This window comes from Oryctolagus cuniculus, chromosome 4, assembly GCF_051225735.1.
Source record: "Oryctolagus cuniculus isolate XC-2025 breed Fujian yellow rabbit chromosome 4, ASM5122573v1, whole genome shotgun sequence".
Classification (NCBI taxonomy): domain Eukaryota; kingdom Metazoa; phylum Chordata; class Mammalia; order Lagomorpha; family Leporidae; genus Oryctolagus; species Oryctolagus cuniculus.
In genome coordinates this window covers 95,017,665-95,037,260 of record NC_142870.1, presented here as the reverse complement: position 1 = coordinate 95,037,260, position 19,596 = coordinate 95,017,665, and the positions used below count along the sequence as shown (strand labels likewise).

Sequence of the window (19,596 nt, the reverse complement as noted above, 5' to 3'; positions counted from 1 at the left end):
TAAATAAAGATAATTTTAAAAAGATTTATTTATTTGAGAGGCACAGAGGGAGAGACAGAGAGAGACGTCGTCCATCCAGTGATTCACTCCCCAAATGGCCGCAATGGCTGGAGCTGGGCCCATCCAAAGCCAGGAGCCAGAAGCGTCTTCCTGGTCTCCCACATGGGTGCAAGGGCTGAAAGACTTGGGTCATCTTCTGCTGCTTTCGCAGGCACATTGGCAGGAAGCTGGATTGGAAGTAGAGTAGCCGGGACTTGAACTGGTGCCCGTACAGGATGCTGGCACTGCAGATGGTGGCTTTACCCACTATGCTACAGTGCCAGCCCCAGAAGTAAATCTTTGAAAAATAAAATTGAATCAATAGATGAATGGACAAACAAAATATGGTATGTATGATTAAATATTATTTAGCCAAAATAGTACTGAAGCTCTGACACATGTCACAGTATAGATGAAAACATGCTAAGTGGAACCAGTTAGAGACAAAGTACAAATATCGTGTAATTCCACTGAAATGAATTATCTAGAATAGACAAATTCAGAGACAGAAATAGAGATACTAGGAGGAAGGAGAAATGGGAAGTTATTTTTAAAGGGGTGATTAAAATTTTCAGAAATAGTGGTGACAGTGTCACAATATTGTGAATGTAATTTAATGTTACTGAATTGTACTCTTAGAAATGGCTAAAATGGCAAATTTTACACTATATATGTTTTACCACAATTTTAAAAAATTTTTATTTGAAAGGCAGAAAGAGAGACAGAGAGAGATCTTTCATCTGCTAGTTCATTCCCCAAATGCCTACAACTGTGCTAGGCTGAAGCTGGAAGCCGGGAACTCAGTACAGGTATCTCACATTGGTGGCCAGGGGGAAGTATCTGAGCCATCACCAGCTGCCTCCCAGGGGATGCATCAGCAGGAAGCTAGAATCTGAAGTGGAGCAGGGACTTGAACTCAGGTACTCTGGTATGGGGTGTGGGCACCCTAAGTGGCATCTTAACCACTACACCAAATGCCTATTTCCCCATTACCACAAGTTTTAAAAAGTAAACAAAACAAAAAGTTGAGCCACTTCAAGCCTAGCTTAAGGAATAGTAAACCAGGAAGCTGGGGGCACAGCGGGAAATCATAGCCTCTGAATCAGAAAAGCCTTAGAGAGCATCAAATTCTTAACTGGTACATGAGTTGTCTCTGCTGTCTCCCTAGGATGAGTGCCCAGCCTCTGCCTACACATCTACTCTCTCATGAGGACATTGCTCATAAGCTTAGTGCAACTCTCAAGCCCTGAACTTCCGGGTGGTTATGGTGGCACTCCAGGAGAAGCTGGATGGTGCAAAGGCAGTGGGTGGTGGAGGAGCTTGGAAGCAGATCACATAACCCACTCAGCAGGTGGGATCAGGGACAGGGCTACAATGTTTTCCACAGACGCATATCAAGTGTTAACTGAATAGCAGGAGCAGTAACTGCCTAAGTGGAGAAAGGGTGATTGTCTAGGAATGCAGCATATCCTACTGCACGGAAAGTGGCAGAAACTCATATTGCACTGAAATTGGTTGCTTTGTCATCTGTGCTATAAATCCTGTTTCTTTGCACATGGGCTGTTTAAGGGGAACAGATGAAGTATTTTCTCTCTGGAAGGAGTCAGCTGGACCTTAGGCAGGACTCTTGGCTGACAGCTCCGGTGGGAGGTGGAGACCAGGAGCCAGGAACTACTCGTTGATAACAGGCACTGAGAGGATCTTGTTAGCAGGTAGGATGAGGCAAGGCGTCAGGGACAAGACTGCTAGAGAAAGAGCAAAACCATGTGGGAGGCCGGCGCCTCAGCTCACTAGGCTAATCCTCCACCTTGCGGTGCCGGCACACCAGGTTCTAGTCCCAGTTGGGGCGCTGGATTCTGTCCCGGTTGTCCCTCTTCCAGGCCAGCTCTCTGCTGTGGCCAGGGAGTGCAGTGGAGGATGGCCCAAGTGCTTGGGCCCTGCACCCCATGGGAGACCAGGATAAGTACCTGGCTCCTGCTATCAGATCAGCGCACCGCACTGGCCGCAGAGGCCATTGGAGGGTGAACCAACAGCAAAGGAAGACCTTTCTCTTTGTCTCTCTCTCTCACTGTCCACTCTGCCTGTCAAAAAAAAAAAAAAAAAAAAAAAAAACCCACAACAACCACCATGTGGGTACTAAACAACCAGTGCTTTCCTACTGAAAAGATAGAAAAAAGTCAAAACACAATAAGAGTTCTCTAGCTGCCATCTTCTTTATTTTGGGAGTTCATCAGAAAAAATTACTCAGATGCAAAAACTCAAAGTAGGCTTAATTTTTGTAGCCTTGTGGGAGTGAATAATAACATATTTCAATTGAGCAGTTCTTGATAGTTTACAATGTACTTGCACTTTCATCTTATTATGCAGTCCTTGTGGAAACTCCCTAAGGAAGGGGAGATATGATTATCAGCGCTGTTTAGATGAGTAAGATGCAGCTTAGAGAAGTCCAGTGATCACACAGTAGTAAGTGACAGGAAAGAGTTTAGACTCAAGGTCTCTTGTTTTTCTCAGTACTTCTCTAGCCAGTTCATAAATACTGTATTATCATTAGCCAGAGAGTCTCAACTTCAGACCAGAAACAAAGTGGATTGTAAATACTTGAAAATTTTCAGGAATTACCAAGAATAGCAGATTTGGGTTTAAGGAAAAGTGATTTCCCCCTAAATTTTATTTATTTTCATTTCATTTGAAAGGCAGAGACAGAGACAGTCAGATAGAGATTTGCTAGTTTACTCCTCAAATGCTTGTAGCAGCCAGAGTTGGGTCAGGTCAAAGCCAGGAGCCTGGAACTAAATCTAGGTCTCCCATGTGGGTGGCAGTGACCCATATACTTGAGCTATCACCTCTGTCTTCCAGAGTGCACATTAGTAGGAAGCTGGAATTAGAAGTGGAGCCAAGACTCAAACCCAGGTACTTGGATATGGGATATGAGCATCCCAACTGACATTTTAGCTTCTGCACTAAATGCCAATCCCCAGAAGGCTGAAATTTTATTCAGGAAGAATAAATGAATATTAAAAGATGTTAGGCTGGGTGTATGGTTAAGATGCCAGTTGGGATGTCTGTATCCTGTATCAGAGTACTTGGATTTCAGTCCCTGGATTGAGTGCTGGGCTTCTGGCTTCAACCTGGCCAAGAGCCAGGTGGCTATTTAGGGTGAACCTGCAGGTGGGAGCTTTGTCTGTCTCTCTCTGCCTCTGAAATAAATTTTAAAGATAAGAATTGTATCTGACTTCTCAAAAGCCACATGAGCAAGAAGAGATTGGGTTGAAATATTAAAAAAAAAAATTTAAAGGTGCTACCATGTCTAAATATTTGTGTTCTACCCTAACTCATATGTTGAAATCTTAACACTCAAGGTGATGGTAGTAGCAAGAGGGCCTTTGGAAGGTGCATCCTCATGAATGGGTGAGTGCCCTTATGAAATGGGCCCAAGGGAATTTTCTTTTCCACTATGTGAAGACACAGTGAGAGCAATCATCTATGAACCAGAACTCAGGGCCTCCCCAGATACCAAATCTGCAGGCACCTTGGACATGATCTTGAGCTTCTCAGCTTCAGAACTGTGATAAATAAATTTCTGTTGTTTACAAACTACCCAGTGTGTGGTATTTTCTTATAGCAACCCAAATTAAGACAAAGGCCCAGTGCACCAAATTTTCTCCTCCTCTTCCCCGTCTTGCCTTCTTTTCCTCTCCTATTCTTGCCCTCCACGATACTTTTCTATTTTAACGTGTCATGCTATGGTATCCTGATACAGAAATGAGTTGGTCCAAGTGAAGATATGGGCTGTGGATGCTTAGTTGTCCTGCGTAGTAGCACATGGTAGTTTCTCAGAAAATGTACTGGCTTTAGACTGATACTTCGAGTAAAATCTGTTTAGAATTTTAGGTTTTCCAAATCACAGAGTTATACTGACTGTCTTAATGGCTTGTGATTTATTAGTAATCTCTTTTTTTATTTTTTATTTTTTTTTATTTTTTGATAGGCAGAGTGGACAGTGAGAGAGAGAATGACAGAGAGAAAGGTCTTCCTTTGCTGTTGGTTCACCCTCCAATGGCCGCCGCGGCCGGTGTGCTGCAGCCCGCGCACCGCGCTGATCCGATGGCAGGAGCCAGGTGCTTATCCTGGTCTCTCATGGGGTGCAGGGCCCAAGCACTTGGGCCATCCTCCACTGCACTCCCGGGCCACAGCAGAGAGCTGGCCTGGAAGAGGGGCAACCGGGACAGAATCCGGCGCCCCGACTGGGACTAGAACCCGGTGTGCCAGCACCGCAAGGCAGAGGATTAGCCTAGTGAGCCGCGGCGCCGGCCGATTTATTAGTAATCTCAACTAAAACTTGCTCTGAGCTCTGGTTGCAGTCATATCCTAAAGTTTCCTATAGAGTACTTTCATTCTCTTTCATTTCACAAAAGGGCTAAGTCTTTTCTGAATATTAACAGAAGACATTTGAAAGATTTCTTAGCCAATGCTTTATAGCCACATGTGTTTGAACAGAGAGGCAATAGTTTCATTGGTTCTAAGGGAATTTATCTGAATGCATATCAAAGAACATAGGAAATCTCATGAAATCAACTGCCTATGCTTCTTTATTTTCTCTAAAACCAAATATTTCACTTACATAGCACTTTATAAACAGTAAAAATCTATAGTGGCAAGTCTGACTGTTTAAAGACACCATTATTGCGGGAGCTAAGTTTGTGGATCATAAACACTGTGTTAGAACTTTGGGCAAGTTGTCTGGAGTTTTGGTATAGCAGGGAAAGCTGCCGCTGGCATCCCATATGAGTGCTGATTTGTGTCCCGGTTGCTCCACTTCCAATCCAGCTCCCTGCTAATGGCCTAGGAAAAGCAGCAGAAGATGGACTAAGTACTTGAGCCTCTGCCATCCATGTGGGAGACTTGGATGAAGCTCCTGGCTCTTAGCTTCAGCCTGGCCCAGTGCTGGCATGAACCAGCGGATAGATCTCTCTAACACTGACTTTCAAAAACAAACAAATAAAAACTTTCTTAGGTCCTCTAATAATGACTCTGTCCTTTGTTTTAGACCCTGTGTATTTAATCTGCGTGTTAGATTCGTTTTCTCCAGACTTGAAACTGTGAAATTCTAGATGGCCAGGCATGTGAAACCTCAGATGGAAGTAGTTTCTGCCAGCTGGCACTGCGTGTCCCTCAAGAAGTGACCTCCTGCTGGACCCTGTCTTGATTGCCATTCCCTATGCTGCCCCTTCTCAGCTTGAAGAAGCCAGAGTGGTCATTGTCCCGTATCTCCTAACAGAAGTTAGGGTCCATTCTTCTGGGGAAGGGAATGTGTGGAGTCAGGCATGTTAATAGGCAGTCAGGTTGGTCGTGGTGGAAACTGAGGGTGCAAAATGCTTGTTTTCCCCGAGTTATCCTTAGCTAGGTCAAAAGTGCCTACCCCACTCCTTGAGAGCTTCCAATCTTATCATGAGAATAGCAAGGGAGTGGCCATTTCATCCTCCTGAATTGTGAAAACAAGTTACCTATCCCAACCTTTTGATGGCTTTTTGCTTTATCATGAGCAAGCCAGACAGGGCAAATAAGATTACAAATCAGGTCTTTTGATGGGTTTTGTCTCCGACTTTTAACTAATGAGTGTCAGTTCCTCCCCCAAAAATTGTGCTTAAAAACCCCACTACCACCAGCCCCTTCAGGTTTTGCCTCATTTGGAGCTCCCATCCTGGCTACTCCACCAGGTGGTCTTTGACTTAAATGAATCATGCTTTAAAAATAAATAAATAAATAAAAATTTATTTTTGAATCTCAAAAAAAAAAAAAAGAAAAAAGAAAAAAAAAGAAAACCTTCAGGCAATAAGGCAAGAGTGTATTCCTTAGAAATTGGAAAGAAATCCAAACCCTTGTACCTTCATGAAGATATTTCTCATGTCTGATGGGCTGAGTGTTTCTAATTATCAGACACCAGAGAAGCAAGTACTCCAAGTCTCTAGTAGGGCAGTAGTAAGGCATATCCAAGGACATGTTTAACTCTCAGGGGGTGATATCTTTCCCAAATGTCAGTACTCTTTCAACACACACTTTCCTGGAAGATAAACTCATCACCCACGGGGGATGGGAGGCCATGAGAAATAGAGTGAATGCCTTTAAATGGTGGTCCCCAAACTTTGGTCTCAGAACCCCATTACTCTTTTTCTTTTAAAGATTTATTTATTTACTTAATTTTTTATTTGAGATATAGAGTTAGAGAGAGAGAGAGAGAGAGAGAGGTCTTCCAACTGCTGATTAGCTCCCCAAATGGCCACAACGGCTGGAGCTGAGCCGATCCAAAGCTAGAAGTCAGGAGCTTCTTTTGGATTTCCCATGTGGGTTCAGGGGCCCAAGCACTTGGGTCATCCTCCACTGCTTTCCCAGGCACATTAGCAGGGATCTGGATCGCAAATGTAGCAGTTGGGACTCAAACCAGCACTCATACAGGATACCGGTGCTGCAGGCTGGGGCTTTAATCTGCTGTGCCACAGTGCCACCCCCCACCCCTTAAAAATGAGACCCTAAAGAGCTTTTGTTTATGTGGGCAACATCTCTACTGATACTTACTAGACTAGAAATTGAAACTGAGAATTATGCACTGGGACATACAAGCAAATGTTCACTATCCATCAGAGCTACTTCACCACTCTGTGTCATGTGAATGAAAAAGGTAAATGACAAGGTAATATTATTTATGAAAACAGTCTCAGCCGTAAAAGGGCTCTAGGGGACCTCTGGAAGTCCCCAGATCACATTTTGAGAACTGCTACCTTATACTTGGAAGAACCAAATTATTTTGTTTCATTAACATTTTTCTCATTATTAGCTTTAAAATATGTAGCTATACATTTTCTTTTCCCGAGTTAACTTTCTTTGTATTTTAGTCTTTTTTAGTCAACTGGTAATAAAATATCTTTTCTAAAGACAAATGTTTGAAATGATACTAGAAGTCAATGGGGAGATGGATGTTCATGTTACAAAAATTCATTTTAGAAACACAGTAAAAAAGCTAAAAGAAAAAAATAAGAAATTCAGTAATACAATAGTTAAATCTGTAAGCACAAAGCTATAAATTAGGTTCCTCAAAGCCATGGTTTCACCCCTTTTGATATTTTCTGGGCCTGGTAGGGGTAAGGCCCTTACTCCTTGCTTGCCACTCCTTATTCACAGTGATGATGGTGAGACCATCAATCCTTATGACATTTACAACCTTTTCATTTAAGAGCCACAATTCCCCCTTTCTAGATTCGTGCCCTTACAACGTGCTGTTGTAGATTCTCTTGTCAACAGGTGAGAACTGTTTCTCAATCTCTAGACTCTAGGTTGTACTTCGAGTTGCTTTGGACAATGGGACATTAACAGACATGATGCAAACACAGGCTTGAAAATCACTTGTATCTTGTGGGGTGCTCGCTTGTTGCATCTGTTATTTTGGGAACTCGACGTGACCAAGCTCAGGCTAGCCTGCTGAAGAGGCTGTGGAGGCAACTGAGGTGCTCCAGCCAATGACCAGGCTATTGCCTGGCTTGTGGGTGAGGCTATCTCAGGACCACCTGCCAGCCAACCAGGCAATGGACTTGCAGACACCTACGTGAGTCAGTCAAAGCCAACAGGAGAAGGAGAAGGGTCAAGCCCAAATTACCAACCCATAGAATCATGAATTAAATAAATGCTTCTTGTCTTAAGCTATAAGTTTTGGGATGATTTTAGTACAGTACGAAGACCAACACATACATTAAATCATGTTTTATTTGGAACTACTTGTGACACACTTAGAGTTAGGGAAAAGAGTCTCTCTGGGCCTAATTGTATCATGTGTGCTTTCTGGTTTTAAACTTTCCTCTTCTATACTTCAAGGAAAGCTTTTCTACTTTTCTACTTCAAGGAAAGTAATATTTTCATTAAGGTCAGCAGTAATTCTATGTCAAATTTCATACATTATAGTTTTCACATTAATTTTTCCTTTTTTCTTCAACAATTTCACTGGATCCTGCTATAAGGATGACATTCTGATGTGTTCCTTTTGAGTGAGATAACAATATAGGCTAAACGCTTTGAAAAACTCCCAAATGTCATATACATGAAGTATCACAATCACTGTCTCACCATGAATAGAGTTACATAACTGTTGTAGGGAGGAGAATGGCCCCCTTGTAAGAGTTACTTGTCTCACCCAATAACTGTCCATCTGTCCACAGCACCTGGCAGGAAGTTTCCTGGCTTACCTGAGACTTGAAGTAAGTTTCCTGTGGGGTGGCGAGGACGTCTGCGGACGCGATATCTAAATGCATGAGTGTCTGCCGAAAGGAAGGCCGATTGCGAGGTTTACTCTGCCTGAAAGTAAAAAAGACAGCTGCGTGTTTCGGAAGTTGTGTCCAAGAGGATGCATACTCTATGGAACTTTTAGAAAAGGTATTTACTCCAAATTGGCCATATGTCAGTTTTCATGTACTGAAGAGCAAAAGGAAAATGTAATTATGAGATAATATCTGATGATGAAATGGAAACCTAGAATCAGTGAACTATTGGATGATAATCCATCTAGATGGTAAAGTAATAATAGTCATCATTTACTAAAGCCTACTATTTCAAGACATCATACAAAAATTTTTCTTCATAAATTTTAATTAGTTGGTATACAACAACTCTAGGAATAGGTGCTGTCACTATTTTACAGATGAGAAAGTTGACTCTTGGGTGACATGCCCAAAATCACAAGTTGGAGAAGGGCAGTTAGCATTTCAGCCCCAAAATTCTCAAACTCCACAGCTCCTAGTCTTCACTCTAAGGTGATCTCTTCAAATACATGTTAAAGACTTCCCTGCTGTTATAGAGTTTTATATATACTTTTGAGGAAGAAGGTAAAAAGAGTGGGGAAAACATATTTCTTACCATGTCTGTTTCATAAGGATCTTGAATCCATCAGGGCAGGTGGAAGGAACTGGAAGGTGCAGGCTATTGCTTCCAACACCCCAAATGATGGCTGAAGAATCTACATCTTTGTAAGGAATCTCCCCTGTCAACAGCTCCCAAAGCACCACTCCAAAAGACCTATGGTGATACCAGGAACAGGTTCAAGACATTTCAGAAACACTTGTTTCTATGTCTATTATTTATTAAGTTTAATCAAATGAAGCACACACCTAATTTAAAAATTGTAATATTGTCATAAGAAAAACAGAAATATCCAGGAAAACTTTAAGGGGTAACCAACACTTCCAGATATTAAAATATATTATCACAGGGCCTCAATAATTAATTCTGGTGCCAGAATAAACAGCCAGACTAATGGACGGGAATAGAAATACAGAAATAGGGGCAAGCTTTATGGTATAATGGGTAAAACCACCGCCAGTGATGCCAGCATTCCATACAGGTGCCAGCTTGAGTCCTGGCTGTTCCACTTCCAATTCAGCTCCCTGCTAATGGACTGGGGAAAGCAGTGGAAGATGGCCCAAGTGTTTGGGCCCTTGCCACCAACATGGAAGACCTGGATGAAGCTCTTGGCTTCAGTCTGGCCCAGCCATGGCTGTTGTGGTCACCTAGGGAGTGAACCAGTGGACGGAAGATCTCTATCATTCTCTATCTCTCTTGTTCTCTCTACAACTCTGACTTTCAAATAAATAATTAAATCTTTTTTATTTAAATAAATCCATAAATGGACCAAATGTATACAGACATTGGGTATACTTACATGAGAGAAGTGATGTAGGGAAAAACTGACTCAATGAATGTTGTTGGGACAACAGTGAACAGATTAAATCTACACCATACATCAATATAAATTATAAATGGATCAAATATTTAAATGTGATAAATGAAATAATAAAAATCCTAAAAGAAACCTTCGAGGGGAGATTTCTATTATAACCCTGGGTGATAAAAGGCTTTTCTAACTATGAAACCTAGATGCCATAGAAGGAAAGACTGATAAATCAAATTGTATTTTAAAACACATTTTGGCTAACCTTTTATATAATAATTGTTATTACTCTATAAAATATTCATTAATTAATGAGAATGAAGACCAGAAATTTGAGCAAAGAATGTGAGTGCTCACAACTAAGAAATTACAATTGGCTCTTGAACATACCAAAATATGCATAACTTTGCTTATAATAAAAGGAATACAAATTGAAATGTACCCAAGATACCATTGTTTACCTACATGCTTGGCCAAAGTTCCTAAGTTTAACACATTTTGTTGGTAAAGCTGAGAAAACCCTCATACTCTATTTTGGTGGCAACTTAAATTGGTATATTCCCTAGGAAGGACACTTTGGTAATAATCTTATGAGTGACAAATGTTCCCACATTTCTTTTTATTTACTTAGTTATCCTATTACTCTAGTTTGACATGCAATTTTTTTTAGAAAATTTATGTATTTATTTGAAAGGCAGATAGAAACAGAAGAGAGAGAAAGAGATCTTCCATCCACTGGTTCACTCCCCAGATGGCTTCAATAGCCAGGGCCGGGCCAGCCAGAAGCCAGGAGCCTAGAACCCCATCTGGATCTCCCTTGTGGGTACAGGGGCCCAAGGACTTGGGCCATTTTCTGCTGCTTTCCCAGGCACATAAACAGGGAGCTGGATTGGAAGTAGAGTAGCCAGGACTCAAAACCAGTGCCCATATTGGATGGTGGTATTATAGACAGTGGCTTAACCTGCTATATCACAATCCTGGCCCCTACATGCAATTTTTAAAAAAAATTATTTATTTATTTGAAAGGCAGAGCTACAGAGATGCAGAGAGAGACAGAGAGAAAGAGGTCTTCCATCTGCTGGTTAACTTCCCAGATGACTGCAATGGCTGGAACTGAGCCGACCCGAAGTCAGGAGCCAGGAGCTTCCTCTGGGTCTTCCATGCAGGTGCAGGGGCCCTAAGACATGAGCCATCCTCCAAAATGCCCCCGCAGAGAGCTGGATTGGAAGAGGAGCAGCCAGGACTTGAACCAGTGCCCATATGGGATGCCGACACTGCAAGTGGTGGCTCCACCTGCTATGCCATAGCACCAGCCCCTCTACACGCAATGTTAACATTTGTTATTTGTTTGGTTTTAAGCCTGAAAGCTACTACTCGCCAATTTTAAGGGGGAAAAAAGCAACTGCAGGGGAAACTTCAGAGGAAAAACTGATACTGATAAACAAACAAAGCACAGCTCATAGAGGCTGTTCAATAAAAGAGCAAATGGTCTTACTTATGTCCTTAAAATAAGTCTAGAACACTGAACTCTATGACAGCAAAATGTTACTGATTTGTGTCATCACGTATGAGTCATCAAGAACAGATAAACGTTGTTTAATGTACTTTCCTCAAGACACGTGGTGATTATGCAGTACATTTCAGAAAGACTTCTATACTAGATGGCCATCTAGAGTAAACTTTGTTTTCCAGAAGGTTTTGAATGTTCTCTGAAGGCCCCCCAAACTACTGATCTACTGAATGGATATTCACCCTTACTCCCCTCTACTCTTTCTCACCAAATATCATACTGGGTGGTTCCTCAGATAATGAGACAGTAATCAACCAGAAGTGAGCAACACTGAAGAATATTCTGGGGAAATAAAAGTGTTGCAGGATAAAAGTGTTAAGAGGGTGAAAGTGGGAAAAGGCTTTCTGATTGGCACAAGTGATGTCACTCACCAGATGTCGACTTTTTCTGAGACAGGTTCATTCCGTATCACCTCTGGCGCCATCCATGCAACGGTGCCAGCAAAGGACATCTTGGTACTTTTATCGCTGAGTTCCTTAGATGTCCCAAAATCTGAAATTTTTACTGCATCTGTGTGAGTCACTAAGACACTTTAAAAAGAAATAAAGAAAACATCCAGATCATTAGTACTAATGAAAACCATGACTCTAAATGGCAACTGAAGGTTTTGCTCACTGCCTCCTACTTTGCAGAATTCAACCTGTAATTTCGAATATTACCAGAGCATTAGCTATGCATTAGAAAAAGCATCATTCGTATTTGTGAGGAAGCTTAGCAGAGTGCACTTTTAACACCTGGTTTTATCCTGCTTCCACCGCCTGCTAACTATGTGATCTTTGCCAAATTACCTATTCTTCTAAGCCAGTTTTCTCATCTGTAAGATGGAGGCAATTCAAGTCATAGCATCTTATCCACAATTCAGAAAGGCAAAAAGCTTTCAAAATGGTTTACGATTTTAAAAAAGATATATTTATTTATTTGAAAGGCAAAGTTACATGAGAGAGGGAGAGAGAAAGGAGGGAGAGATCTTGCATCTGCTGGTTCACTCCCCAGATGGTTGCCAGAGCCAGGACTGGGCCAGGCCAAAACTATGAGCCAAGAACTCCACCTGGTAGGAGGGACTCAAGTACTTAACCATCATCTGCAGCTTACTAGGAACATTAGCAGCGAGCTGGATCAGAAGCAGAGTAGCCAGGACTAGAACCAGCACTCGGTTATGGGATGTGGGCATCCTACGTGGCAGCTTAACTTGCTGTGCCACAACGCTGGCCCCTGTGAATATTTTTTCGTATGTATAAAGCAAACTTCATCCTATTTTGTGTGACTATCACAGGTTCCACTATAGATATGTGAATGTGGCTGGTGACAGTTTGGGCACCAGTCATGATGGATGCCTATGTCACCTTTCTGAAGTTACCTGTCTCTAAGAGTTTTGAAAAAGGGATTAATGGGCCTGAACTAATGACCTCGTAGAATTTTCATTTTAAATTAAATTTTGAATTAAATGATATAAGATACGTAAAGCACCCACGCTCAATAAACATCTTAGTTGCTCCATCTCCTATCCAGATTTCTGCTAATGTACCCTGGGAAGGAGCAAATGATGGCTCAAGTGCTTGGAACTCTGCTACCCACATGAGACACTCAGATGGAGTTCCTGGCTCTTGGCTCAACTCAGCCCAGCTCTGGCTGTTGTGGGCATTTGGGGGAGTCAACTAGCAGATGGAAGCTCTCTCTTGTCTCTCTATTGCTCTGCCTTTCAAGTACATGAAAATAAATAATTTTTAGAGTGATGAAGTTTTTTATTATTTCAGAATAGTTTTAAATTTACAAAACAGATATGGTATAGTTGTACAAAGATTTCTCATATATCCCATATCCAGCTTCCCCTGTTTTTAAACATATTAGTATATTTGTCACAATCCATTAAAAAAAACAACAAAAACGAATATATATATATAATATAATGTATGAAAACTTTAACTGTGGTTGATACAAATTCCTATTTCCCAACAACAAAACAAAATAGCTGGAAAATAAGCTCTAGAACTCACTTTGGTGATTTGAGATCACGATGAATAATCTTATGGAGATGCAAATAATTCATTCCACTTGCAATCCCTGTGGACCAGTCTACCAGCAGTCGAGGTGTGATCTTCCTGCCAGCTCGCAAGACCTCATAGAGTTGGCCATGAGCACAGTATTCCATGATGATACAGTAACATGGGGCCTGAGTACAAACACCCCTTTCAAGAAAACACAAACAAGTGCATAAATACATACATACAAACATATTTATATTTACATTTATATTTTAAGAATATTTATTAACTTTAAGAAGATACGAACAGAATGAATGTACACTAATACATGTAATAATAATGTAACTAATAATATCCAAATTATTTTTTAACATGGATACAGAAACTATTATTAAACCACCCCTCTCCCCCAAGTCTACAGGTTTCTCTATTAGGCACATAGATTTCTGTTTTGTTCACTCCAGATACCACACGCTGTGCTGTGTCTGGTGGTTTTCTGTGGAACCATTCCATTCTGGGGCAAAGAGCACCCTCTCTTGAGGTTTGTGTAGGCTATGACACCCAGTTAAAGTCTTCAGCCAGCCACCAGTTCGTCTCCTGTCTCTTAGGCTGCCATAGGTCAGGAAAGACTTTCGAGAGCATGCTTGAGGCACTTATCATGTTAAGGACATGCAACAATAGCGGCATATGAAGAAGTATAATTCATCTGCAATTTCCCTGCCTTTTTGTGCCGGTCACATGCCACAAAGCTGTTCCTGTTACTCCCCTCTCATTTTCAAGGCTACCCAGAATTCTCTTGATTTCTAACAAAATTTTTTCTTCCAAGTTTCTGTGATTTGACTTTAAGGAGAGCTCAGTGGAGGAGAATCATACAGTAGGTACAAGTAGATAATTTAATTATCATGACAGAAATAATGAATAGGGAATAAATAATGTAATGTGTTGAAGAAAAATAGTTGTTTGAGGATACTCAGCATTCTGCTCCACTGTGTTTTAACTTGTCACACAAACACAGAAACGGTCTAGCAGTGACAACACTACGTACTTTTCATCTTTCTTGACTGACGAATGAGAAGCAATCACTCCATCAGCCCTACAAGGCTGCAAGGCTTCTTAGAAGCTATAAATAACAGTTCTATAATCACTTCTAATTGCTACCTTTTCTTCCCTTGGCACTGAATTCCATTAAGAATAGTCAGGTTGGGTTTTCTTAAAAGAATATTTAAAAAATTGGAAGGAAAAAAGAACATAATATTATTTTGCACTTTCCCTTCTGTATATGGCTCTGGCTAGCATCAAAAAAAGCTGTAAGCACAGAAATCAGTATCCAAAGACAGATCTGTTAAAATCTAATCATGCTCTCCCATCTTCCAGACAGTTCTGAATTTGATTCATTGGCCAAGCAACACATGGCACAGATGGCAGCAAACACAACACTGTACAATGCCCCAAGAGCATGGGGTAATGGGCCAGGGACACAGTCTCACTATTGTTTCCCATGAAGAGGTAAAGACTACTCAAGTATCTTGAGCACAGAGAGTTGGCACTAGCATGGCAATGCTTGACCAACAAGGCTGAAAACTGCATAGGCAGGTAGGAGGGTTGGAAGGGTGAAGTGGGAAAAAGATGGAGGAACATGGAAGAAGCAAAAATAAAGAAAGGAAAAATAATGCTTCTCATACCTTCACCCTTTCAGGACACATTTCTACCTCCAGTTGCCCAGGGCATCCTGCTAGAAGGCCCACTTTTTGGAACACACAGCCTAGTTCACTTCAGGAGGCCAAACATCCATGCTAATCATTAGAGTATTCTGTGTCCAACTTGATGTCCCAGTGATCTAAGTTTAAAAATCCTTTGTTTGGGGCTGACACTGTGGTGTAGTGGGCATCTCTGCTGTAGTGCCAGCATCCCAAAGGGGTGCTGGTTTGAGTCCTAGCTGCTCCTCTTCCAATCCAGCTCTCTGCCATGGCCTGGGAAAACAGTAGAAGATGGCCCAAGTGCTTGGGCCCCTGCACCTGTGTGGGAGACCTGGAAGAAGCTCCTGGCTCCTGGCTTTGGATCAGCTCAGCTCCAGCCACTGTAGCCATTAGGGGAGTGAACCAGCAGATGGGAGACCTCTCTCTTTGTCTTTCCCTCTCTCTGTGTGTAACTATATCTTTCAAAATAAATAAATAAAATATTTTTTAAAAAGCCCTTGGCCTTTTGTCCCCTTTAGGAGGGTATAGTATATGGCTGTCTTGGTGAAGGAAACAAGAGGGTCTCTATTCATTTGTTTGTCTAAAATAATCCTCCTGTTATCTTTGGAAATTTATCACCCTTGGAAACATTGTTACTGATCTCTATAGCATTTCATTGTGGCTGCACATCCGCTTGGCCTTAATAGGACTGCCAGTGATGAAATTACTATAGCAACTGACACTGTCTCCCATGTCCTCTGCATGAATGTCCCTTTACAAGGAAATGAATCCAAAGTTTCTTTCAGTCTCTCAGATCCTGGCAGGATATTTCTCTTTTTGTCATACATCTTTTTTTTTTTTTTTTTTTTTTTTGACAGGCAGAGTGGACAGTGAGAGAGAGAGACAGAGAGAAAGGTCTTCCTTTTGCCGTTGGTTCACCCTCCAATGGCCACCGCGGCCGGCGCGCTGCGGCCGGCGCACCGCGCTGATCCGATGGCAGGAGCCAGGAGCCAGGTGCTTTTCCTGGTCTCCCACGGGGTGCAGGGCCCAAGCACCTGGGCCATCCTCCACTGCACTCCCTGGCCACAGCAGAGAGCTGGCCTGGAAGAGGGGCAACCGGGACAGAATCCGGCGCCCCGACCGGGACTAGAACCCGGTGTGCCGGCGCCGCTAGGCGGAGGATTAGCCTAGTGAGCCGCGGCGCCGGCTTGTCATACATCTTTTCACTGCCAGAATGGATTTTGCTTGGGAATCAAAATTCAATCTCAGCACTGATTTAAACTCCCTACCTGTACCAGCGATTTCTATCTTGACTTTGAAGATGTGATTCCAACTGAGGTTTACCATATGATAGTTGTAGCTTTACGAGTTTTATCAAGAAAGGATCCCTCTTGGGGCTGAGAGAAGTTCCTTCTACTTTAGGGAAGGGGGATCTGTAAGTTATTTTATTTCTACTCATTGGTAGCCTCATTGGTCACACTACTTTCCGAGTATCAGGTATACCAAGAGCCTCTGTTTCTAAACTATCATCTTACCTAAAGGCTGCTTTTCCTACTCTTCACCCTCCCTTTGCTACAGTCACTTAGCTGTACATTTGTTCAGGTCTATGATAGCATGTAAAGGCTGGCAAGGGAAGAAAGTCAAGGGGAAGGTTCAAATAGAATATTTGGAGCTCAACATTTCCAAGTTCGGTGACTTCTACAAGTTTATCTTTGACCCTCTTCCTCCTGTTAGGGATCCCAGTTGATATGAAAATAATAATCTAGACTACAAAGAAATAGTCACATACTCTTGGAAACAGTCACCTTGAGAAATGACTATAATGTGTAACACGATTATCATAACTATTATCACTAGATTCAGAAAGCTGAGTGGCTGAGTTCTTTCTAAGCGGCACATGCTCTGGCAAAATGAACTACTGCATTATAAGATGCTTATGGACATGACTCAGTTTTAATGGCCCTTTGGTACCCTCTTGAAGCACCTAGCATAGGCTATGGAGTGTTTTTGAAACATCTTTCAAAGCAGGTACTTATGTGTAATATATTGGGAGAAAAAATTCTCTATTTCTTAAAAAGAAGAAAAAGCCTTCACCTACTTGAATGCGATGATGTTGGGGTGCTTCAGCTTCCTCAGATGCTTGATATCCGTCTCATTCTGCTCTCTCACTTTCTTGATGGCCACCTCTTCTGCTCGAAACTTGCCCAAGAAGACAGCTCCTTGGGCTCCACTACCCAGCCACTGCAGCTCTGAGATCTCCTCAAATGGCACTTCCCAAGTATCTAGGCACACGAGCAAGAAATAAACTTGAAGGAATCTCAGAATTTGCTGAGGAACTATTCTGTGAGGCCATTCTGAAGGCACCCATGCCACTGTCACCAAGAGTGATCTCTAGCCCCTGTCTTCTACCAAAAAGTAGGCCTTTCTGTGGGCCCTGGTATGGCATATAATCATATATGCATACAGACCCAATTCTATCAACTTTTAACCACTGAAGTCAAACAGATCAGAAATCTCCAATATGCTCTCCTCCAGACCAAACATCCGGACAGTCCTGCAGCCCCGTCTTCTCACTGAAGCATGCGTGTTCAGTCAATTCACCTGTTTCCACACCCCAATGATTCTTTCCTAAGAGCCTAATTATGCATTCTTCTTATCTTAGTACTTACCTTCTATTGAGTACTTACTATATATCAGGCACTAGCATAGTGTTCTACATATATCATATGCTTAATCTTTATAGTAGTCCTACTAGTCTTGTCTTATTATAGGTTTTTAAATATGAGAAAACTAAGGAATCAGGTAATTAAGTAGATTTCTCCAAGTCAGAGAGCTGGGAAGTGGCAGAACTGGGCCCACAACCCCAGAATTAGATGATTTCAGGGACGGTGCTTTGTCTGCCGGACCACATCGCCGCTCACAGACTAACCGAGGGCCATTGGTCACGATCTGCTTACACAAATGCAGCATTTTCACATTTCTATTTTCCTTAGAGCTTGCTTTTTTTTGCATCAAAAATTTAACAGAGTTATTTCTAAGTGGTGGTATTGTTGTAGTTTCACATTATATTCCTTTTCTGTGTAAAACAATTTTTTAATCACAAGCCTATGTTACTTTTATAATAAAAAATACTATTTCAAACAAAACGCTTCAAAAATTCAATCAATGTGTGCTTTTTAACCTTATGAACACTAGAAAAAAAAAAAAAGAGACTCCTTTGATCATTCTCCTGGTCCCCTTTTACTAGGACACTGTCACAGGGAAGAAATGAACATCAAAGAACTCAGAGCCCTGAGGAGTAAGGAGGAGGATAACGGTATTAAAGGTTATGTGAGATTCTTGTCAGATCACTAAAAGGCCACTGTCTGCAGAACATAGAACAAAGAAGTGTTGAGTTAGCTTTGAAGAAATTCTGGTGTTGAAAGCAAATCAACCCATTCGCTACAGCATGGATGAAGCAAGAGCAGAAAACATTTGTCAGTATCTAGAAGTACATTTTCCTATTCTCTAATTTTCTCTACCTCAAGAGAAAATAAGTTCTGTAGGTTCTTAATAAAATGTAACTTATCATTACAATAGCTAATTCTTAACCTTCAGAATATAACTAATACATCTCTCCCTTTCAAATAAATAAAAATAAATAAATTATAAAAAGAGGAAGAAAGGGGAAGGCGTTGTGATGCAGTGGGTTAAGCTGCCACTCAGGATGCTCACAACCCATAACTGAGTGCCTGAGATCGAGTCCCATCTGCACTTCCAATTCAGCTTCCTGCTAATGTGCACCCTGGGAGGCAGAAGGTGATGGCTCAAGTACTTGGGTCCCTGCCACCCACATGGGAGACCTGGATGAAGTTCCTAGCTCCTGACTTCAACCTGGCCTAGCCCCAGCTGCTGCAGGCATTTGGGAAATAAACCAGTGGATAGGAGATCTCTTTCTCTCTCTCCACTGCTTTTTCAAATACATAAAAATAAAATAAACTTTTAAAGACACAAATATAATGACATATATTACATATAGAAAAAAATAGGGTGGTTGTGGGATGGGCATTTGACCCATTATCCTGATACAAGCAATACTGTAGGTTTCTGTTCTATTGAAATTGAACAAATGCTATAGAAAGTTACATCTGTCCAAACTACAAATAGCTCACACATATGAAATCACCAAAAAAACAAGTAATACCAGGTGAGATCTGGGAGGAAACAGTGAGTTAAAGCTTCACTGTTTTCAGTATCTTCAGAGTTTTTACAGCAAGTATCAAGAGGCCCATGACATCCCATTCTCATCCCCACAATCCTATGCAGCACACACAGTAGGAGGATGTTGCTGGCCTACTGTAAGGGAATCTTCCTCAAAAGGGTTCCAGGGAAGAACTGAAGACAGCATTTCGACCATTTTGGGGGCTGAATAAAGTACTATTACAGGATTCTGGGGCAAGAATATAACAGGACAGCATATGTTAAATAACCTTACAAAGATCAAGTCACTCTAATTTTTTTTTTTTTTTCCTGACAGGCAGAGTGGACAGGGAGAGAGAGAGACAGAGAGAAAGGTCTTCCTTTTGCCGTTGGTTCACCCTGCAATGGCCACCGTGGCTGGCGCACCGTGCTGATCCGAAG

General features: G+C 41.7%; 1 protein-coding gene across 4 annotated transcripts in view; it reads right to left on the bottom strand.

Annotated features, from left to right (window-relative positions):
- Positions 1–19,596, bottom strand: part of MAP3K13 (mitogen-activated protein kinase kinase kinase 13) — a 197,552-nt gene that overhangs the window by 23,526 nt on the left and 154,430 nt on the right. For all 4 annotated transcript variants that reach the window (XM_089332064.1, XM_008266584.5, XM_008266585.5 and 1 more), the window contains 5 exons: positions 17,075–17,258; positions 13,313–13,504; positions 11,690–11,848; positions 8,938–9,096; positions 8,271–8,379 (listed from right to left, as the gene is read on the bottom strand). In XM_089332064.1, the coding sequence (XP_089188190.1) occupies positions 8,271–8,379; positions 8,938–9,096; positions 11,690–11,848; positions 13,313–13,504; positions 17,075–17,258 (803 nt within the window). The remainder of the gene's footprint in view (positions 1–8,270; positions 8,380–8,937; positions 9,097–11,689; positions 11,849–13,312; positions 13,505–17,074; positions 17,259–19,596) is intronic.